This window comes from Trachinotus anak, unplaced genomic scaffold (genome assembly GCF_046630095.1).
Source record: "Trachinotus anak isolate AG129_WGS33_773 ecotype Australia unplaced genomic scaffold, CSIRO_AGI_Tana_v1 ptg000011l, whole genome shotgun sequence".
In the NCBI taxonomy this organism is placed as follows: domain Eukaryota; kingdom Metazoa; phylum Chordata; class Actinopteri; order Carangiformes; family Carangidae; genus Trachinotus; species Trachinotus anak.
The window spans coordinates 9,364,988-9,389,739 of NW_027273862.1; the positions used below are offsets into that span (position 1 = coordinate 9,364,988).

General features: G+C 39.2%; 1 protein-coding gene across 2 annotated transcripts in view; it reads right to left on the minus strand.

Annotated features, from left to right (window-relative positions):
- Positions 1-11,855: 11,855 nt before the first annotated feature.
- Positions 11,856-24,752, minus strand: part of LOC139628092 (protein unc-13 homolog C) — a 103,514-nt gene continuing 90,617 nt past the window's right edge. For both annotated transcript variants that reach the window (XM_071489452.1, XM_071489454.1), the window contains 5 exons: positions 22,832-22,912; positions 19,499-19,646; positions 16,316-16,408; positions 14,354-14,513; positions 11,856-13,514 (listed from right to left, as the gene is read on the minus strand). In XM_071489452.1, the coding sequence (XP_071345553.1) occupies positions 13,229-13,514; positions 14,354-14,513; positions 16,316-16,408; positions 19,499-19,646; positions 22,832-22,912 (768 nt within the window). In that variant the 3' untranslated portion in view covers positions 11,856-13,228. The remainder of the gene's footprint in view (positions 13,515-14,353; positions 14,514-16,315; positions 16,409-19,498; positions 19,647-22,831; positions 22,913-24,752) is intronic.

Genomic DNA, 24,752 nt, shown 5'->3' on the forward strand with positions numbered 1-24,752 from the left:
GTAACAAATTTTAAGAAACTTCCTCAAGGAGTTACAGATATTATGATAAAAAGGTAAAAACCAAGTTTGTGAGGTCACTATGACCTTGACCTTTGACCACCAAAGTCTACTCAGTTTGTCCTTGAGTCCTAGCGGACATTTGTTCCAAGTTTGAACAAATTCCCTTGAGGAGTTCTCCAGAAGGCCAAAATCATGTTTTGTGAGGTTACTGTGACCTTGACATTTGACCTTTAGCCACCAAAACCTAATCAATTTGTCCTTGAGTCCAAGTGAATGTTTGTGCCAAATTTGAAGAAGTTCCTTTAAGGTGTTACTGAGATATTGCATTCACCCTTGCTCCCGCAGACTGCTGTTTTATCTGTGACATGAGGACATTCTTTAAGCTGTTTTCCAGTACATTAAAACCACACAGATGAAAATGTTGACTTGTGTTTTGAAAGCCCATCCTCTATATTTGCTACTTATAAGTCAGAACAGCCAGGTTACTCCCTATTTTTCCATTTATCATCCACTGTAAGATAAACACTCATCTCTGAACCTGGATATGTCACTCGCTCCCCACTGGATATCGTCACATCTCGCCCGCTCTATTTGCTCAAAACAAAAAACAAAAAACTCATCCCAGCTCTACTCAACCATTCAGTTTCTCTTCACTTGTACATTTAACCAAAGAATTGTCAGTAAACCCTGACTTGTTTTCACTGTACTGTTACATTGTGACCCAGGTTTCAAAAAGTCCTTTATAAATGAAGTTTACTTACTTACTCACCTTTTAATCCAACCTTTTTCACTGCCTGTGATTTTGGTGATTTAGAAATTGAAGATAATTCTAGTTTGAAGTCACAGAACATCACCGTAATTATTAGTCCCCACAGCCTAATTTTGAAAAGAGGTAGTTAATGACTTGAATTGCATTATTCCTTAATTAGTCAGAGTCGATTTCTCATTTCTCTGCTCAAGGTGTAACATGCTAAAACTCTTCATTATCTCAAACATTCACTTCCTTGGAAATGTCACTAAAGTTATTAACTAAAATTGAATTCTGTATGCCTTCCAAAGTGAAAGAATGGGTAAAAGATCAATAAAAAAAGGGACATAAAAGTAGAAGAGCTCTTTAACAAACAGGTTATTCTGAAACAAAGATGCTTTATAATTCGAATTTTGCAAATCCATAAGATAAGCAGTTAGAAATCTTTTGTATGGTGTCTGCATTGCCTTAAAAGTGACTTCATTATGGGACAAATAAATTGACATTTTAGGGAACAGGCCTTGAGTATGATGAAAAGACTGATACCGCTCATGCCTTTATGTTAAATATGAAGCTATCAGGAGCTGACACAAGACTTTAAACTGTTACATGTAGTTTAAAGCTCAATTTAGGACCCCAGAGCAGATTCAGAGCACAACACAGCTGTTGGTAAAAATAAGGACTTGTGTTGGACACAAAGTCTCGAGAGAAAAGCTACTCAATAGTGACTGAGAGAGCAGGAGGGTTTGGAGTCTGGTAGAAGACAGGTGAGTGGCGTGGCAGGCAATGGTAGTGATTCCAGCAGGCGAGTTTCCCCAACAGCAGTAGGCAGAAGCACTCGGGTCTGGCACACCGCAGAAAAGATACAGGTAAAGCACAATCTAGAAGACTAGAGAGAAAACAAGCAGCCATCTTGCAGAGCTAACACTAGGTGGCCTGGAGCGTTACCACTTTGGACAGCAGAACAATCTGGCTAAGACTGAGCGGAAGACAGGGGTTCTTATACTGAGGCTGATGATGAATGAGTTGCAGGTGTGCCGGTTAATCAGCGCCGCGCCACACCCCTGTTGGGAGAGAGAGTGCACACACATCGAAAAGGGGGAGGAGACACGAGGGAGAACTGATAGAGAGAGAGACACAAACACAGGGAAACACTGAGAAGAAAACTGAGACTAAGAAAGTTCATAACATAAACAGAGGGAAACAGCCAACCTATCTCTGTCCAAAGGTTACAAAATCCACCTAGCAGTGCCTTTAAAACTCACAAATTAACACATTTAATCTAATTTTTTTAATTCACACAAAAAGTGCTTAAAAAGCATTTAAGTGCATAGACAACATATTTGGTTTCACAAGGGGTTGTATTTCTCATGTTTCCCATCTGTATGCTAAACAGAGGTAACTGGCTGCTGTCTGTCGCTCCATACTTCCCATATAGGTATGAGAGTTGTATTAATCCTCTCAGTTAACTCTCAGCAAGAAAACTAATTAAAAGCATATTTCAAACCCGGAATGTCAAAGTATTCCTTTGAGAGGCTGTCAGTGGTAATGAGACTAGAGAAAACCATTGACAGCACCTGCATTAGACACAGTTAAGCTGTTTTTCTCAGTTTTTAAGTTTAAGTTAAGTTATCCTTTTATAACAGCCTGGTCTTTTTTGATCCATGATTTGTCTGCCCAATTCCAGTAGGGTGGAGGAAGACAACCCTACAATCACTTCAATGCAATTTTGCCACCTTCCTCTTAGAGATATCACTCACTATATGATAGTAATAACAGCTTACAAAGATGGCAGTTATCTGTATTCACAAGAGTTCGTCAGCCAGAGAGTGATTTTGGGTTGGTCTTACCGCTTGTTAGCCTCTCTCTGGCTTACTGAGGCTCTGTGGATGTTAAGGGATCCTGTCAGATCTAGAAACAAAGATGAGTGTGCAAGGGGCCAGGCTGCTGGTGATGATGTATTGTTGGAGGAGGGAAGCTCCTTAACATGGCCTGTATACCTGCGCCATCTCCTCTCCTTATAGAGATTAATGACCCAGACATCCATTTAAGCCTACGGACGAGCCAGAGCTACAGCGAGTCACAAATCATCAAGTCTTTCAATGCAGGTAAAGTCAACCTATCCTCTTTCTTTAGCCAATGTTATGTGGATCAACTCAATGAGATGTGACCCTTAAATCATAAGGCTGGCTAGGACACCCTCATGTTGTTTACACAGAATGGCATTTATTACAAAAAATATGGATATTTGGGGTATTTCTAAAGTCCCAGGTCTAATTACTCGACCATACATCCCATCAGGCTTGGCATTTTTAAAGAAAAGTGACATAACAATGTATATTATAATGTATCATGTTGCTGTCAGCTACTTATATAAATGAAATATTTTAGGAAATCAAAGGCTTAACAAACTATGTATGGTGCCCATATATTGCCCATAACAGTGACTTTATTGAGCAGAGCTGTGTGAGGATGTGTTTGGCTGGTGCTCCACAAAATAAATAAATAAATAAATAAGTCATCCTTGAAGGCACAAGTATTCAACAGGGACACAGGCATATACAATTATGATAAGTAAAATAAAAAGTTTGGGAAAGTATGGGGTTATTTCCATGTCTTTCTCTCAAGAGTAATCATATACAGCAGTAACAGTGGAAGGTAATACTGTTAGGGTAGTAGCCTACAGAGGATTATTGGTGGGAGAATTCAGATATTGTAAAGGCATAAGTAAATAGGTGTGTTGCTACCCAGGCACTTCCCATTAATACAACACTATACTTTCGCATTAGGACTGACATTATTTTCAGTTCAAGAGTCAGCCTCTGGCGCCCCAGGGTTGTGGTGTCTGGGAATCTGGGTGCAATCTATTGCATCAGTCTTGGAAATGATATAAATTTCAGTGCACAACATATAGTAAAAGTCAGATCATTACGAGGGCTCTGGTCAATTGATGTACTATAAGGTGTTTACAGTTGGTGTTGCAGTAGTCAGTGTGGCAAAATGACCTGAAAATCATAGAAACATGTATTGTGCAGTATTTGACATAATGAATCACAAGGGAAAGATGAAAATGTTCCAAATGCACAGGGTTGGATCTCTGTCTCTTACTTGAAATTACAGTGACCGACTATTCTGAATAATAATAACAGTATAATAAAATTGTAATCAGATTTTATGTCAGTCCATTCAATAGGTCCAGACAATTCACTTTATCTCTTGGGGGTGCTAGAGGAAAAGTCTGTCCAAATTTTTTACCAAATAATGTCAATGCAACCTACATTATTTAATAGTGCTATTTTTTCTACTGCTCTGATTTTGACGTGTGAAATAGACATGTTGTAGAGTTTAGAATGAATGGCTTCAGATGCTTCAGTGCCACATGTCCATTTCGAGAATCACAGACAGGTAAGTAGTTTAGTGGAAAGCAATGAGACCCTTCTCTCTGACCATCTGCCACAGGGCTTTCCTCTATACTCTCCAGTCTGGACAGAAACAGGGGCAGACTGTGGTGACCTAATGTTGAAACCGAGACATAGCTACCTTCCAGCTGGGCAGTGTATCCCTGCCTGGTTATTGATGGTCAGAAAGGGAGATGTAGCCACAAGGAAGTTATGCGTCTTAAACTGTCATTGCTGATATTTGCAAGTCTGACAACCTGCCTGAATCCCAAATGTCATGTTGCACAAACACACACCCACAGAGATGTACTCATGCATATATAAATATACACTTAACCCTGTGCAAACATATACACATACAAAAGAAAAAGCCATCAGATGTCAAATGTGAGCAAAAAACCCTCTTGCATACAGCATGTGTATGACGTGCGTTGTTCCAGTGATTATGATTAATGGCAAAACTGTCACTGCAACAGCCATGGCTGAATGCCTGCATATAATTATGTTCCAGTCTATAAAGCTATGTCACACTGGCGGTCGATTTGTGAGGCAGCACATGCATACAAGTCACATCACTTACACTGAACACGTTGGACAGCCCTCATGGTACAAAGAATTTTATGTCGCATTACAAACGTTATGGGCAAGTCATCCATGACGCTACTTTAGCTTTGACAGAAAATACCAGATGGGATCTCAATGGTTTGTTGGGCTAAACAACTGCAAATAACTGACACATAAATAATTTGTCAGGAAAAATTCTCGATAAACCAACCTGGACGGACATCATCTTAAATTATAAACCCCTGTCTGCTTTTTTCTCCCTGTTCAGATTTCCCTCATGCTGAAATCCATTTAGTTAGAGAGGTATTTAACACTTCACTCCTAAGCTGCGGTGCATGAGACAGAGCCAGCATTTACCTCTCAGCCAGGCTATAGGTTGGTCAGGGGCCCCCGGATTCAGACTGAGCAGAGAGCGATCCAACTGAGGCCGTAAGCTGTAATTACACATGAACAGATGGCCTTGCTGGAGGACTCTCCTCCCTCAACCCCTCCCTCTCTCAGACCTGCTACCTGCAGCGCACTGAGCTCTCACTGCCTTCGAAGCATTGTTCCTCATAGATTATGGTCCAAAGTAAATGGGGGGCTGGCAGGTCGGCTTACAGTTGGAGAGACGGCTGTGTTACTTTGGAGCAATGAGCTCCGCCACAAAAAACAGCCACAACATCATGCCCTCCACAGCTAACAATCTTTGAGCATTGTGTCAAATAATGTAGGTCCCAGGGCTGTATGTTGTATTATTGTGCCTGCACTCATACCACTGAGAGGCCTTAAAATTCCCAAAGGGAAGCCATACCCCAACCTGAAGATGTGTCTGACAGTATTTCATGAGATATTGCATTCCTACCAGGCATAAAATGGAAATATGTAGTTTTTCTAAGATTTAAACGAGAGCTGCATTCACTGACTGCAGCAGAGGGAAGAAAAGCATCCAGTGCAGCGTAGTTGGCATTTTCTGAGTGCCTTTCTGTGGACTCCCATGAGATAAAGATGGAATGGGATAGATGCTTGCTGTGCTGGCCTTGTCCTTTGTTCTCTCTTTGAAATCACGCGGGTGATTTACGAGTGAGGTACATGAATAATGCCTCTGTTGTGTGTGCTGTGTAACAAGTGGTCCAGCGCAGAAACATATATTTCAGTCCAACTCTGGCAATTTTTCAGGTTAAGATAATGCACAGAAAGAAAAAGGGAGACGAAAACAGGAGAAATTCTTGGAGAATTTTATTTAATTGTTAAATAAAGCTTCATGCAAAGTACTTAGGGGCAGCTCATAAATGATTCAGGCGTCCTGCAGTTTGGGGACAAACATGAGATTGTTGATATTCACTGGCCCTGGTTGAACTGTTATCCATAGTGCCAGAATTTCAGAAAGTTGCTTGATAGAAATAGGACAGATCCAGGCTTTAAAATGTAATGATTTTTCAAACTAAAGTGATATACTTGCCACTGAGCGATCTGGTGACCAGATTGTAGATGCAGGCACTTCCTTTCAATCAAAAGCTGCAAAATGAAACTGTGTGTAGTCAGCCGAAAACTAGACCAAGATTATTGTATCACAGAGGGAAATAAATTATGTTCCCCCCTCCCCTGTCATCATGTCTGTATGCTATAAAAACGTCAAGCAGCAGAAGCAATTACAGCATTGTTTGCGCCAACTGCACACTAAGGGCTGGCTGCTCCATGTCATGGATCAGCTCAACATCTCATCCATCAGGGTCAAAATGCCTGGGCTGCTGTCTTTCAAGGTGTTACAGAGGTTGCTGCAGAAATCTCTCATTGTGTCTCTCTGGTGGTGCACTACTTAGTGCTCAACAAGTACTGTATAGTGCCACCACCTCTGTGCTTTAATGGCTTAGTTCTCCATTGTGGTTGTAGATCTGCTTTCCCTCTGCTTGGCAGGAGGAGGAGCAGGCTCCCACTGCCTGCTGAGACACACAGCTGTAATTTCACTCGGCCAGACATGGTTAAGGAGGGCAGGGCAAGTGTACACCCATAGGACACACACAAAACACATATTTAAGCAAAGACTTTACATATAGTTCATGGGCACACAACACAGGAACGGTACATCCACATGCAGGTCACACGGTGTTATCTTTCTCACAGCAGATACTGTATATAGTACACATAAATGAACACACACACACACACCTCTCCAGACACATGGTCCTGATGATTTATTAAAGCAGTGAGAGGAGAAAGGGAGAAGCACCAGGCAGCAGTGATGGAGTGGGAAGGGGAAAGCCGTGGGGAGATGAAGTGGGGCAGAAACCTGGATGACTTGTCACACTTACACCGGACAGTGTGTGAGTAGACTCAACTTCCAAGAAAAAAAAGTAAGAAAACAAAGTAACCTAGGAGATTACTTTGTTTAAAGGTAATTCCTGTAATTATAATCTACAACAATAGGTTTTCTACAGGTAAATTCATCAGTCCAGAGATGGCTTGGTTTACATACCTTTGACTCTGCACGTTCGGGTGGGATGACATTAGCGATGGTTAGTGGAACACTGTGTGATGCAGCCATTATAAATGTTATTATGTTAGCAACATCTGTGTTTGACTAGTCAAAGTCCCTGCTTTCAAAAAGTTCTCTTAAATGAACAGAATAAATGAAAAACCTCTGTAGGTACGTAGGCTTCTCAAATCATATTTACCCTAAAGCTCGTAAACATTTACAAGTGTTGAAATTCATAATCACAATAACATTCATATGCATACCTCCTGTAGCAACATGTTCAGTTTCATTTGAATTGATGCAAAGTAGACCGATGGATATTTGAATGTTTCTTGTTGAAGTGCATTTAATGATTGTTTCCTCTTGGAGAACTTGCTTTACTTTTACTCTATTGCTATCAAATGCAGTAGAATAGATATTATGTCTATGCCATATTGTATAGCATTGCTTAATATTTTATTTTATTTTATTTTAATATAGTCTTTATGTTTCAATGTATTCTAATTTTGTATTCATTCCAATTTTTGATAAATTATTTCATAATTAATAGAACTGGATCAGGTCGTGTTCTCTTTCATTTTGCGTCATATAGGATGATATTACATGATATTTAGTAATTTTAATCAATTTCATACCTTATAAAGCAACTTTAAAGACGTACGATGTGCCTAAAGGTTTGGAACCACCAGTTTAGATCTCTGGCCTGGCTTGAAAAAATCCTCCTGTGAATGAGTAATCCTCCCCCTGAGGTGAGCTCCATCATCAATCTTCCCCTGAAGAATAAACAGCCCCCTGATCTGAAGGACACAGAAAATTCCAGGCTGAGTGCTTCATGTCTGTCGGGTTGTTACTCATACATAACAGCTGGCTGCATTACATTATTGCACAGATGGAGATGTTCTTGTTCTTGTGCCCTATAACTGCTGGAAAATGTTGTTGTAATTTTGTTGAGCTTCAGTGCTGTTTTATCCGTCTGTCATACGCTCAATTAGTTCAATTCATCTAGGCTTTATTTTAGTAAATGAATCCAAAGTATCATGATGAAGAGAAAAGAGCTGCCTAGGCTGGCTGTTTGTCTGGTGTGTATACACTCAACACACATACACACCCGGACCATGAGAACAAGACCATGAGTTTAACAACATGGTCGACATCTTACCATAAAGTTTTCACACCATAAGTTTGTCCTTTGAAATGTGCTGCAGTTGATGACTAAAAAATCCTGGAGGAGTTGATATTATGCAGATGAGAGGTCAAGGTTGTGGCAGTCAAAGTCGATGCCATTCTGTATCTTGGCAGCTCTACTGTAGGATGAGTCAGGTTAGTGTTTTCCTCTGTTTCCCCTTTGTTCTGGGAGTCCATGCATGAGAGCGACAATCTTTTCCTCCCCCTGCTACATTTTGCTCTTTTGGGCATGTTTTCCTCTTTTAACTATCTGCTTCCACAATCTCTGGCGAAATTGTTAGGAAATGAGCTGATGTGACTGGCATAATTGGCACAGGAAAAGAAAATAACAGACAATTAAAAAAATTCTATACACTTTGTCAGGTGGGGCGGAGGATTGGAGCATCAGGAGCATCATATCTATTCTACTGTATCTGTTGCATTAGCTTTAGTGTTAGCTATTCTACAGTTTCATGGCTTTAAATCACATATACATTCTTTGCGTATTATCATGTTGATTTCCCTGTAATGTCATTGATTTTAATCATTTGTCCTATAAACTTATTTGATTATTCAGATGGTTTATTTTTAACCTGAAATTTATATGCTAGTTTATAGCATAGCATTAACCAAATTCTAATTTGCTCATACGTATAATTTAATGTTTCACTGATGCAAAAATACCATAATTTGTAAAATATAACTTCTATAACTTCACTCTTGTCATTTTGGGACATACACTTATTGAATTTTGAGTAAGATTAGAATATCAATAACACTTTCTTATCTGTATGCTAACTAAGCCAGGAGACAATTAGCTTAGCTTAGCATGAAGACTGGAAATAAGGGAAAACTGGCTCTGTCCAAAAGTAAAAACAAAATGTCTGCGAACCAATCACTCTAAAGCTGACTAATTACCACATCCTGTTTGTTTAATTTGTACAAAAACATAAGAGGGAAAGCGACAGCCTATGGGAGGGGGGTAAAGTGGTGAACTATTCCTTAACTTCCTGCTACCTCTGCTTGTTGCTTTTACACGTTGATTTTAAGTTATTATTATTATTATTATTGTATTACTTTTGGACACAGACCAGGCTAGCTTGTCTGTTTCCAGGCTTTATGCTAAGCTAAGCTAATGTGGTACCAATCTTCTTTAGTCATAAAGGAAGGAATATTTAACAAAAATATTTGACTTGCTGTCAGGTGTTTGAGCTTAAAGCAGGTTAATCACTGGTTTTACTGCATTTGCAGGTGTGTTACCAAGAGTAGAAAAGTGTGTGTAGAAAGTGTTTCTGAGTTTTTCTTGGCTATGACATGCCAGAATTTCTTCTGTGAAAAAGGTCTATTTACAGGTGTCTGTACACTTCTGTTGACTTGTCTTTTAAAAGATGTTGAAAGTAGAATTTACTTTTATATACACACCACATATGTATCATTAACTATCAGAAATGAAATCCCTGTGGGGAAACATGTCACTTTTTGAATGTAAGCATTGTCATCACGTCTGTGTGAAAAGACTTTCACTGATCTCCACAAATATTATAACTAAAATATCTCCCATGTCAACCATACTCTCCCTTCCTCCGCACTGTCTGTATCTCTATGCCTTATTTGTAGTGTCTCCGTATCTTCGTTGCTATCTGTCGCCTCTCAGTCGACCTCTTTGTATCTCTCATTTTCTTTGTCCCTCGCTCCTTTAGAAACACGGCTGGACTACAAGACTACAAAAAGACAAAAGGGTGACACTGACAAATGGACTGTTTCAAGGTGATTAGCTACACTGTGTGGGCCTTTGAGCAAGGGATGGCCTGTGGCTAGAATAAGCAGATTTTGATGAATGGGAGTTTTTTCAGTCATCTCTGAAGAACAAGTTATTGCCATTTTGTAGTGTCATATACGATTATACTTTCTTGCCTTCAACTCATTAAATTGGGCTTTACAATGTTGTGCTTTAGGTTACGTTCTCATATCTTCCCTGAAATTAGCTCTCTGAGCTAATACAGATGGCCCAAATAAAAATATATAAACGTGGCACTAAAGTTTTGCCAGGTGACATGTTTTTATGGAGTATTTCCAGCCATAGATGTGCATCTCTTCCTGTGGGCGTTGAATGACTGACAGTAAGTAGAGCATAACTGATCTGAAAACATTAATCTCAGACACTGTGAAATCATAAAAAGGAGAAACTTTGACAAAGCCTTCATATTTAGTGCAAAGCATTACAGTATCTTGTGGGAGTCTGTAGGTGTTTTTCAAAGAATGTGTATCAAAAGACAAAATGTCTCAGATATCTGCAGCTAAGTTGCCATGCGCAGGCACCACAAACAAGACTCTGGTCAGTAGGTGGGGAGGAAAGTGCTCACTCTGAAACCCACTGCCATTAAAAATGATAACCTTTTCAGTTAAAAAATCCTGTCATGATTCTTTAATTTTCGGGATATTTTTTACACATGAAAACGCTATAATGCTCTTTAGTGTGAGTCTGGAATAGGGTTGTCTTTGAGGCAGTGTGTGTTCAGGTACAATCTCACATACAGTATGCACAACTGGTCAGTGAATGTCCTTTTGAACATTGGCAAAGATAAAATATTTGCTCAATGGTGCAAAATGTGCTTGATGGTGGATTGAGGGATGTTTGTAACAAGTAAAGGGAAAGTGCATCAAAGACACCAAAGTCTGTTGACAGGTCTTGACAGTACTACCGCACGTGTGTCAAAAGATGTAAAGACTTTTTATGGCTCCAGAGGGAGCCGTGCCAAGACTGTTGAACTGGATCAAATGACATATCTTGCCCAAAAACCAAAACTAGTTTGAAAAGACCTCTGTATCCCTTCATCTCAGCTGATACAATCATACCACACCTGAATTTAAGACCAAGCTGTCGTAATTCATAACAGCAATTTAGCTGTTTTTGAAAAAAAACAAACAAACAAACAAAAAAAAAAAACAGTCTGACAGTGAAACGGCAATGATCCTTCCGCAGGTTCAACTACGGACACCTTGTTACGACTTTTACTTCCTCTAGATAGTTAAGTTTGATTGAGTATTCTTTGAATATGATATCTAATTTTTGGTGGCTGTATCAGTCACTACCCTAAAATATGCAGCATACGCGCAAACAAATCTGAAACTAGTAAAAATCATTTTCAGAATGAATGCAGCCTCTTTTTTCTGTTAAATAACGGACTTGAAAGGTCCCTAACTTGCTTTAAAAAACTCACTTTGTCATAATGTATACACCTCTTTTACCCCATCTAAGACTGTTTCATATTAAACATGACAGACCCACATGCAAATTTTCTCAAACTCTCATTTGTCTTTTTTTTATATATATTTTAGATCTCAACACAAAATGCAAGAAACCAAGTGAAGCAAGTTTGTATAAATATTTCTCAACAGATTATTTCTAATTATTTCACTTGAACTTGATGCTTTAAATATAAAAATCCTCAGAAATGATAAATATTTGTGTTCAGGTGTTAAAGGGAAGGTTACCGGACAATTGTTCAAAATGACCCCGATCATCACACATTTGCACATACTTTATGCACATTGAAGAAAAGTAGACTTTTGTACAATATCTCACTAAATATATTTACATGACATACAATTCGCCATCAGTGCAATACATAGGAATGTTGCATATTTACCAAATGTTAGACTCTTTCCATTATGAAGAAAAATAAATCCAATGACAGAAGCTGATATAACTAATGTGTAAAGTAACATGTGCAACTTTCATATTGGTTAACAGCTTCACAGGAAATAAAAAAAATAAAATCTTAGTACCACCCTATCAACAATCAAATAGTAAGCATTGAAAAAGTAATAGATCACATGTACATATATATCTTCATACATGTAATGGATTGCTTTTGTACAAATATTTTATATAACTTTGGCAGTTTATCAGGAACAAAGTTATCGGAAAAATATGAAACAATAATATCAAACTGTCAGCAATGTCATGTAAGCTTGCCTTCCAAAGCTCATGTTCACAGTGGTCATTCAGAAAGGCTGGAAGCCGATGGCCCAAAACAAAGAACAAAAAGCCAAAGAAAAAGAGAACTTTTCCATCCTTTCTGCTAAGACTGTTAGGACTGGAGGCTGTCGTCATTGTTGTCATGGTTATAAAATTACAAACACCTATGAAGGTTTACATAGCAGTCATCGCCATTTAAAAAAACATGGTCTATTTTCAGGTCGACTTAAAATACAAACAGTTTGAAGGCAAGGGGACAGGACCCTGCTCGGTGGTCGCTGTGGAATCATGGGAGAGACATGACCGAGAAGAGGACATGCACAACAGTGCTGTGTGGAAGAACGTGAAGCCGAAAAACGAGGGTGCAAAATGAAAGACTTTGCAACAATCAAAACGCCACACTGTCAGAAAATGACTTACACCGGACAAATTAATCGAGCAAATTTCAAACATACTAAGTTCACCATAATTCATATACGTTGGTTTTGTTCTTTTTTTTCACTGGTTTGGCACTTTATTGGAACAAATCTCTGTTCAAAAAGACTAAATGTTGTACAAAAGGTATTTCATGTCTCGTTAACATAACTCGTAGAATATAGTACTTAATAGTAAGCATACGGTAAGTAAACACTTGTACATACTGTAGTTTTAAAATGAACATTCCAACAGATGTTTTACGCACATGCACAAAAACAAACAAACAAACACAACTCTCTCTCTCTCACACTGCCTCGCCACATTCCGGCCTCCTCTGCTTTTCTTTGGACAATCTCTTTCTCATGCTGTTTCCAACCTCTCTTCCGAAAGAACAACTGTTGCTACTGCTCTTTTTCCTCCTCCTTCTCCTTTTTTCTCTCTCTATCGCTCACTTAAGACAACACAACTCTGTTAATACTGCATTTTATTTTTGCTGCACATTACGACACTTCCTCTGCTGAGCGTGTGTCTGTCTTGAGACGCACAAACTCTTTGGCCACCTCGTCGTTGGTCCTTTGAGAGAGTATCCTCATGATGGTGATGCCTGTTTCGTCCATGGCGATGCTTTTCACCAGGGGGTAGCAGGCGGAGCAGCTGCCCTTGTCCGCCAGCTCTCGGAGCTGGATGACCGTCATGCCGATGATGCGGTCCTCGCGGGCAAAGCAGTAGTCTTTTACTGAAACATGCAGCTCGTAGGCCTCTGGACCATGCTCATTACTCAGAACACTGGGAGAAATGACACAGGGAGATTAAGAGAGGTGAAATTCAAACATGTTTTCATGGCACACAATTAGAAATTATTTACTTTTATGAAATACTGCTCTGAAAGTGACTGGCATTAAATAAAATGTACACTGTAAGGTTTACCAGGTGCTGTCAAGTAAGTTGTAAGTCACTTAGAAGTATATTACATTGACCTTCCAAACTTAATAAAGAGCCCAAAGTCTCAAAGCACCTGAGTGTAATGCAGCTGCTTGGACGCTGGCATTCAGCTTTGTTCCTAGCTGAATATAATGTGTCTGTAGAAAGAGTTTGGCTGGGAGACATTCACCCAGTGAAAAGCCTTCCTATTGTATGTGTGGCTGTGATGTGACAATTCAATCATGCTTGCGAGTTAAATGAATGTTTCCATTCAAATGAGTCATCAACTCAATGGCTTTTTAAAATTCAAATGACAAAGCCAGGAGTAAATCTATATGCAGATGGCACTGGGCATGCACTGATCATGCTGGTGCTGCTACAACTCAGGCTAAGATCGCTTTAGCTCTGTGACTTTACTTGGCTTTACTCTGAGAATTACAATGTTGAAGGTGCTGGGGACAAGCTTATAGATTGCTGAGAGCAAAAGGGGTGGGGGGGGGGGCTACTTTGGCTATTTTGTCGTGTGCAGATAATATACTGAATACAAAGTTGAAGGTGTGGCAGCATGAGGTCCTTATGCTGTCCAATATTTTGTAGAGTGAATATAGGCAGATAAAATGCTGCATAATGATTCTAGCCTTAAAGAACACTCTTCCTCTCCTCTCCACCTCTTTAACTAACAGGAAGGAGGCGGGGTTACTCACTACTGGAATGTTTCATTGTACTTTGGTGACCAATTGTTATTCTTGGTCTTGGTGCTGAATTTGCGCTTCTTGTCAGCCAGGTGTGGTCCCACGGCGTTGACCTCTACAAACGGACGGAACATGGCATTGGTCTGCCAGATGAGGTTGTTCACTCCGACCACTGAGAGATGCAGAGGGAATAATAATCAGCAACATCACAGATATAAGAACGTATATGCTGGTTAAAGCTGTGTATTCCTGGCCCCGTTTTCTATTTTTGGAAGCGTGTTTATCTTAATCCCACAGATAACTGGTTAAATGTAGAAAATGTCTTATGATGCTGAAATACTGTCAGAGCTACTACAATAGAATATGATAGCAGAAACATGTCCACTTGTCTGGAACATTAATGGTAAACATCTCAGGATGTCAGTGCCTGTGGATCACACTGCAAAGATTTCTTTCCAGACTCAATTTGCTGTGACAGTGAAAAAAATTTATAGAAATAAATCCTTAAAATATAAAATAAAATTCATTTTTTTTTTTTGATTTTGTCTTGTAGTGGTTGACAAAGGTAATTCTGGAAAATGTTGAAATCCAAAAAAAACAAATGGGGAAATGTTGAAAATTGATGTAACAAAAAAAAAAAAAATTAAAAAAAAGCTGAACTGCAGATCTTCATCTGCTAATAATGTATTTTCCTTTGATAGAAACATTCATATGTGGTTGTCATAGTAACCAAACTGCCATTCACATTGCCATGTTACAGCTGCTGGCTGATTATAGCTGATGTAGTGCATATGGAGCTGCTGTGGGAGGTGCAACAAATATCTCTGCAGCTGTGTGGGTGATATTTTCAGCTGAGTCCATTTTTGTTACTGAAAATGAGAGGGCCAGAATCAAGTGTGTGATTATAGAAATGGACATGGCAAACAATAGTGCCCATTTAAACAAGGGACTTACACAGGAATCTGAACACTGTGAACACAATGAAAGGAGTTTCTGAACAAGTGAATGCAGTCGTTTGTATTTTGATAACATATTTGGTGAATGAATTTGTGTATCATTCGTGGATTGTAGTCTGAAACAAGATCGAGTCTACTGGCTCTGTGAGGCTGTAGTTAGGGACAGTAGTGCTTTGAGCTAAATGCCAATGTCATCGTGCTAACATGATCACAACAACAATGCTGATGCTAAGCAGGTATAATATTTACCATGTTCACCATCTTAGTTTCGCTTTTTAGCATGCTAGCATTTAGGCTTAAACGCAGCTGTGGCTGATAAAATTTTGACCTGCTGATGGCGCTGGGTGAAAAGTTAAAGGGTGGCCAGACTTATTACAATGCAGCCTGAGGTAGACATGGATATGTTTACAAAATTTCATGGCAATACATCCCATAGCTGTTGAGACATTTTATGCAAAATGAAAAATGTCAACCTCACGCTAGAGGAAAAGTCTGGGGATCATCAAAGCCACTAGGATTTGTCCTCCTGTCTCTACCAATTTTTTGTGCAATTCATCCAGTAGGCGATGAGATATTTCAGTCTGGACCAAAGTTGTGGACCAACTTATAGAATGACTGGCCAATCATAAAACCATGCTGCTAGCTATACAGATGATTTATACAGATGATTCAGATCTATAAATCATGAATGATAGGCTAAGCCTCAACTTTTTTACAGCCTCAGCAAGAACAGAAAAGAAACCTACAGTGCAACTCTAGCTGTGGTTTCGGTTTTCCATATAATGGCTTTAATTATGGCATCAGCAATCTTCCAGATGCTAATTTCCTAATTTTTTTGTCTGTGAAACAAGCTCCAGGACTATACAATGATGCTTCTGACCGTGGCCCCAGCAGCACTATCACACAAATGAGATTACCACCATGAGCTGTCCGTGACGAGTCTTTGAACATTTGCAGGTGTGAATACATTTGAATAGAAATGACGAAAAAGCAGGTCTGAGTATAGGAAAAAGCTCACCCTTCACGCTGACTTTGTGCTCTCCAGTGCCAGGGTGAGAGATGAGATTCACTTGCATCGACACCTCCCCCACCGATCCGTTGGATGACTGACCTGGACACACACCAAAACAGCAACAGGAGAATTGGACAGAGGCATAGTGAAAATCAGAGAGGATGGAGGAGAGGCAGCTGGGCAGAGAAATAGAGAGATCAGGAAACAGAAACAAAAGAGAGAGGATGAAAGGACAGAATCCAAAACTGTGGGTGCAGCATTTTTTTTTTTTGTATCCATAAATTCATCCAAAAAAGGTGTATTAACAGCTCTGTGTGTCAAAACTAAAAAAAAAACTGAACCACAAAAACAACAGTAAGGGAAGCAGAGTATATTTCACCCCCATGGCAGTCCACAGCAAGCAGAGCCAGGGTTTCCTTTAGCTTCAGGCTGAACATGAACAAGAAGAACAAGAAAAAAAAAAAAAAAAAACAAGAAACATGAAATAATCTGCCCGGGTTGAAGGCTGTGAAAGAGGCAGATGGGGTAAGGTGATGCAGTAAATAAATAATGTTTTACACGATGAAATCATCAAACTGTTCAACTTGACAGAAATACAAACAAAGCACTGGATTTGACAGCATGCAGACAACGTGAGTGGAAGTAAAAACAACGCAGCAGAGAGTATGTAGCGAGAGGACATGAGCGAAAAGGAGGAAAGGAGGGGAAATACCCTTTTTTGGACATTACACCCTGCACAGTTACGTCAGCAATACAGTTTCAATCACACTGGACATGTTGTTGCCAGGAAACAATTACAATTGATTGCTGACCATGTGTCTCACTTTGCCACATGCAGCGTGCCCTGCCCATTTTAGCTGCCTCTAACAACTGCCTTGTGTTTCACCCAGTCTGGGACCAACAGATGAACATTGGAAGGCTAGTGCCGTTGTGGTTGATGAAGGGGCATGTTGATCCAATCGCTAATCAATATGTGCCAAACATGCAGTGCCCATTATAGCTGGTAATGAAGAAACAAGCCTTGTGATTTATTGTAATGAGACCCTGAGAGGCTGAGGGAGGCTGAAAAACATTGCTGCTGCACAATTAAACAGTGGACTTGTGGGAAATTAATGGAGCAATGCTACAGTACATTTACCTCAGCTATCAGCTGAAATAATGTAATAAATAAATAGGTTTTTTAATGTTGTTTTTTTTAATTTTTTTTATGGAAGTCAGAGACGAGACACTGTCAGGCTTGAATACAGCTGAGTCTGGAGGAGACAGATTGAAAGGCATTGAAGAAAAGAGTGTGAATAAGATGAATGGTACATAAAAAAAGAAAAGCAGACGTAGATAAAACAATGGTGGCAGTGAGGAGGGTTAACAGATGAAGTGAGAAAAATGTGAACAAAAGAACTAACAGATAAGAAAGGGGAATTTTAGGCATCAGTTGTTGCAGTTTAATTCATAACTTTTTTTTCGGTCTTTGCTGTGTCAAAGATGTTCCAATAAGCTTATACACCAAGTGTTAAATCAGCAGAAAATCTCTTCTTAAGAAAGAAGCTGTGGTATTCACATGAAATGACTGTATGAAGAAAAACATGTTTATTGTGTTAGTACTGTTCTTCCATTGAGGCATTAAGCAGCTATAAAACCTCAGCCTGCTTCCTAACAAACACAAACACATATGCATCCAAGTGCACTCTTGACAGGAATAAACCAGTGCATGCCTTGGTCTAAATGTGTCGCTGTCAGAGCACAGGGGTTGGTGATTAATGAAACAGTGTCCACTGTGCTACATCAAGCATCAGCACATCTCCACACTGTTTACTGACCTAATGCACATCAACCACCTCACTGCCTCCACTTATAGAGATCACATTAGACGGCCACAGATAAAGAACGACAATATGGTGTGAACTCAAAGGGGGGAAGGGATGGGAGGAGAGACTTAGAGAGAGAGGAAGAGGAGAAACACGTCGAGCAAATCTCAAAATAGCACACAGCAAAACACTGTGAGTCTATGCCCATCTGCCAGTCAGTGAGAGCAGCAGCGCTGATTGGTCTGCTGGCCGCCTAGCTGATGAGCTTTTTCCCATTGCCATTCTGTTTCCTGCCGCCTGCCTATGCAGCGTTCTGCAAGGCTGAACACACTGAGGCAACCAGGAGCTTAAAGCTTCAACGCCCCACTGGGCTGAATTCCCTTTCGAATCTCTCTGGACACCTGAAGGTATTTCTGTGTTTTTACAGAAACAGACAGAAAAAAAAAAAGTTCCATACAGAGATGGATGAATGAGACAACAACGCATAAAAGTGGATCACAAAGAGGAGAGGAGGAGAGAGCACAAGGGGGAATTTATAGATTTACACTGCACATATATCTTAAATATGTCATGACATTGGTTTTATGTGTTTCTAATCAGAGAGAGAGGGAGAGAGAAAAGAGCATGGGAGCAACCAAACTCTTCAGGGTATGGGGTGAAAAGGCCACAGATAAGTTTTTTTTTTTATGTGCAGTGAAAGAGACAAATGACTTATACATTGAGGGAAAAAATGCAATTATTGCAATGTCCATTGCGCATATAAGCCTAAAGAAAATAAAGTGACACAGAGAGATCCTCAGCACACACATACTCCAATGAAAAGGGAGCTAAGACTGATGGGAAAACAGCACAATGTTGAGGTTAAACAAGCCAAGACTGGAGATACATTATTTTCAATCAGTTCTAAATAACAATAGAAGCTGCAAGTGATTTGGAGATAATAAGGCTTATATATAAGTATATGATTATAGAAGTGGATGGCTGCAGACATGTAATGTATAAACTGTGAGCAAACAACAGCAGCAACAAATGTGAATAACTACTTCACCATCAGAGTTTATCAAGCTTAATTAGAATATGTTTACGAACTGCTGCTTCAGAAAAGTGCTAATGTGCTGCTGAGCAACAGTATCACAATCTGTGCTTTTTTCACACCTTTCTGGACACTTTCATCATCTAAGCATCTTTCAGCATAATCTTTTTCAGCAATTCTTGTTTTCATAGCAACCTTCTTTCAGTCTGAACCTACCCATGTGGGATGCTTTTTATGGACAGAAAGGAGCTCTTAACCGAAACGCTTTTCAGTATTTGCATGCTGAAGTGACTCCACTCCCTGGAATGAAACTTAATGGAGCCCAGCATTGGCTCAAAAAAGCATCCTTACCTTGAGAGGTTTGGGTGCATATATATTTCTTGATCAAGGCATCTGTAGGTTGAGTGTAAAGGCTGAGAGCATATTTGAGGGACTTCATATCGGGGCTCTTTTCGAGGAAGGTTTTCTTCAGCCCGTTTCCTCCAGCATGGAAGTATTGCTGCAAAAAAAGACCAGCTCATATTTATAGTTTTCCAGGGTAAACGAAAACTTTGAAATAACTTGGGAACATGATGGTAGCCTCCTTTGAGTTTACACATGACAGCAGGTTATTGTAGGCTAAGATATAGCCTGGGATTATATGGACAGTATGCATTTTACTAGGAGGAGCAAACATGCAGAGAGACCAGACAAGAGACAGCAGTAATTGTCACCTTTGTAGTTAATTACTGTGTATTTGAATCTGACACCAATGCTTGGATGGTTAATACACATTTGTGCTGATAAGCCTGATAGTTGAGGACAAACAAGGCTTGGCTTTCTTTTCAAGAGCTGTCACCACTCCCACATGTGGAAGGTGGGAGGGTGGCCAAGGACAGATCTTTTTAAGAAAGAAGTCGCTGCTGAAAAGAAGTGACAATGAATATAGGTCCTTGGAGACATGATTTTTTCAACTCACTCTATCTCTTATTCCTCTTCGCTTGTTATAATTTGACTGCACTTAGATAGCGCTTTTCTAGTCTTTGAGACCAAGGCAAGCGTTTTACAATACATGCCACATTCACCCGTTCACACACACAATCATATGTCACACCCATACTCACACTCATACACTGCTGGGACAGCCATAAGGGGCAATTTGGGGTTCGGTCTCAGGACACTTTAACATATGGACTGAAGTAGGCGAGGATCGAATCACCAACCCTCTGGTTAATAGACCCAACCTGCTCTACCTCCTGAGCCACACCCGCAACATATATTAGAAAGTTGTTGGAGGGTCAGTTGTTATTTATCTCACATCCTTAGAGCCACTAGACAAAAAAATAATCAATTAATTAAATAAAGTAAATAGAGATAAGGTCCATACATCGTACACACACGATCTTCATTGGGCATGAAACGATGCCCCTAAAGAGAAAGTGATGGTGCATACTTTCTGACTCATGTCTGGTCAGAGTACTTGGCAGTGACTTGACACAGTAGGAGGCACTGCTCTCTGCCTAACCAATGACTTATGAGTCACAGTTTGATTGACATGTGCCTCTCGTGAAACATCCATAATCAGGCATGCAGGGGGTGAGTCATGGGTGGAGTTTAACGAGAGGGAAAAAAAAAAGAAATAGCACACACTTACAAGAAAAACTGCACATATTTAAACAAAAAAGCTTAAAGACACAGTAAATACGTATAACTATATTTTATCAATACAAGTTTATGCTTTCTGTCATAAATGAGCATGTAAACCAAGGCTAAGATTACTGTAAGTAGTGATTAGTTAAAGTTACTTTCTGAGAGCCTTAAAGAAGTACAGTGTTTGTTTTTTTTTAAATATTACACTGGTCTAAACCACCACTCCTCAGGATTTCCCAGCATAACTCAAGACGTTCAGTATTTACAGTATGCGGGTATACAAGAGTTTTGTCTCATTCATTATCAAGCATTTGTGCTGTGATTATACTGTTTAATTCACATCACCTTGTCTCGGCACCATGACTGATAAAGTGTACTGGTCAGGAAAGTGCTGCCTCATGTTGGAATATGGCTTTCAATGTTACTATTAGGCTGCACTGCTATATTCTCTCTGGAAAAACCAACCAGCCAACCCAGCAGAATCAACCTGCATGTTCAAAATATCACCCTGCCTCTGGCAAAATTACCTGCCAACATACCATCTTTCCTCCATTTCTTCTTTCTTGTCTTTTTCCCACCTGTTTCTTTCCACCTGTTCTTTCGTATATCTGTCCTTGTTTCATCGATTTCTTTCCTTGTTCCTCATGTACTTTTTTCTTTTAATCCTATCTTCTTCTCTGTCCTCAAGGCTTACCATTTCTTTTCATCTGGTGGTGAACCATGGGGCATCACACTCTTTATTGTAGTCTTTGACATACGTACGTGAACGCAATCCCATATATCTTTCATATATATGGAAGATATATGGGATAGATAGAAGATATAGATAAGATATAAGATAGAGCCAGATATAGGTATGTAATACCTATATCTGTCTATAGAAAAACGGGTGATATAGGTCTTTATATCTTTTGTATTCTGAAATACACTACACATGTAGCCCACCCATGTATGTGCAAATTTATGTAGTGCATCAAATCTAAATTTGGTGAGAAAGATTAAGCAGCTGCTTTTCTTCTACAGTCACTCAGAGGTCAGAGTTCAAAGAAAGGAGCAAATGGTGCATTATTGGGGATCTGTTAAATGGACTGCATGCTGTCTTTGTTTCGTACGATGTCCTTTGTGGTCCAGTGCATTTACACATTAACCCACCCATTAGTTTTTACAGGTTCAAAGTTCAGTTCATTTTCAGTGGGATAATCATGAAATGCAATCACGGCCGAATATCCAAGTAGATATATTGCATTTGGCTTTAGTCATCAATCCAAGCAGAAACACTTCATCTCGTGAGCACACTAATACTAGTGGCCAAATATATATTTGTCGGTAGGCCTACATACAGCAAAGTTAGTTCTTTTTCAACACATTGCATCCCATCTTTACCTCTTTGCTATTACAGATTTAAATATTGTGTCTGTAACCCTCTACATAGCATTCATGATCTGATCTCACATTACTCAACTGTGTTAATTTACTGATCTCAATGGAATACTGATGAAAAGAATTCCAGCGACGTGATTGATCTAAACCTGCAGGTAGTTTCCTCGGAGACAACACAATCAATTAGTTTTCTCAGCACTTTATGATGCAGTGTTCCCCCTGTGGCACCATAACTCTCCTCTTGTCCCTGTACAACTGGTCTTTGGAAACTGTCTCATATCCAACAAACTGTTGCACAGCAGGAAATTAACAGTGCTATACTGTATTTCATGCTGCCTTTTTTCTGACAGGCTTTGGGTGTCTTTCCATATTCTTGGATTTTAATTATAAATTTCTCACATAGGTCTAAACTGGCATTCTGTCATGCGGTTCTAAAACTCTTATGGTAATTTTCTTTCTTCTTGCAACTACATTGTGTCTCATCAAGCCACATCGACTATATATATATATATATATATATATATATATATATATATATATATATATATATATATAAATCACTTTTCATATCTTTGCTCAGCCACATGTAGCTCTCTTATCCTATCTAAAGGTCAAGCTCAACAACCCAGGTGTTTCTCGCTCTACGGCCAACAGTATGATCAACATCAAGCTCACCTTGATGGTGGGAAGCACAAGGTCCATGGCTGCACACTGGCGTGGAGTCAGACTTCTGGCTTCTTCTCGAATAACATGCTCCTGGAGGAATAATAGTTCAAGTTAAATACTCTGCAAATCAGCAACACAAGTCACATTCACATTAAGGCTCAGAATTTTAACAGGCTCCTTTAGCATAATGGTCACATAGCTAGGATTGATGTACAAAACAGTCATTTAAACTGCAGATTCTCTGATGCTGTTTCATACCAGCACTCCAATATATATATATATATATATATATATATATATATATATATATATACACACACACACACACACACACACACACACACACACACGCATACACATACACAACACGATATATACAAATATATCATGAAAAGATTTTGTCAATTCTAATTGGAGTTGTGATTGGAGTTCCTGATTTGTGAATTTATTACAGAAAATAACCTCTGGCACTACCAGAGGCTTCGAAGAAACTAAATCACTGATGCAAACTCAACTACAAACGTAGGTCCTAATGTCCACAGTTTCATGTGTCTGCATACTTCAGTGAACTTTTACACGAGTTTAATGTTGGTTGTTAAGTATCAATCACCAAGCCCGCGATGGAAGAAGCTTGTACAATGTGCAGTGCAGTAAAAAATACACAAACTTTATAAAAATTGTGGGCTGCGGATGCAATACACCTTTATATCTTTTGAGTATGACTTAGATTAAATCAACCACAAGTCAGTTTTAAACAGATTTTAGAGAACTGGTGTGAGATGAAAAACACTTCATAAGATGTGGTCTTTTTTGGATGCTAAAATTCCACTAGGCTCACTCGATTTGTATTGACTAATCCTCCAATCTTTCTAATGCATGAAAACAATGTCACTGTGAGTCCCAAAATCACAAAAGCCTGCAGGCAGGACATATCTCTCTCTAATGAAAACCCCATGATGCCAATGTATAGGAACTCTGCTTGTTATTTGTTGATTTTTTTTCCATCTTTCCAAAGAATTTTAATATCTCAAACAGCATTTTTCTGTTCATTTCTAAGATTACTCATAAGTCCACAATTATTTTAGAGAAATATTTATATTCTTTCCAAATATAGGAGATAAATGAGATAAAAACAAACATCAACATATTTTCTTAGGCTAAGTGCTGCCAGGAAATGACCATGGTATTTGTGGAGGGCAAAGGTCATGGGTGTCAAAGTTGGCCTGTACACAGCATTATTTCTTACAGACAAACAATATAACAGCTCAAATTACTCTTCTGCTGTTCCATGACTCCATGCCATTACAAGCGTCAAAGGTCACAGCATGTGAATAATAATTTGACAGGTACAGATTTAGCAGTCCCTTCAGTTAATGAGATTACAGCCATGCATTAATAATATTAGATATTAATTGAATGAGGATTTAGCTAATTGTAGCCAATAAAATAAGAAACACAAGTGACCTGATTTTTTTTTTTAAATCACAGTTTACACATAATGGAAAAAAAGAAAAATTCAGTACAGTGTTCTGAGGATTAGCAGTCATAATCAGCAATAACAAGAGGATGATAAACCACCTGAATGCTTCAGGAGGGAGACAAAAACACATCCATCTGTGTACTGGTGTACAGTACCCAGATGTTGCCTCAAAGGACATCCCGCACAAAACACAAATATGAGTATAAATACACCAACAGATAAACACATATTCAGTTTGCAACCCCTCAGACTCAGACTCAGAGCTGAAATACCTCTCTGAGGTACTGTCATACCATGGTTGTTAGTAAAACCACAGTGTAACCACTGATGCATCCCAGCTCTAGGGATTAAACATCCTCTGGTAACACCAGCAATTAGACACCCGCCTGGTTGCAATAAGCTGTACTGTATATTAAAAGCCTACAGAAGCTTACATGACCATGTTTCAAA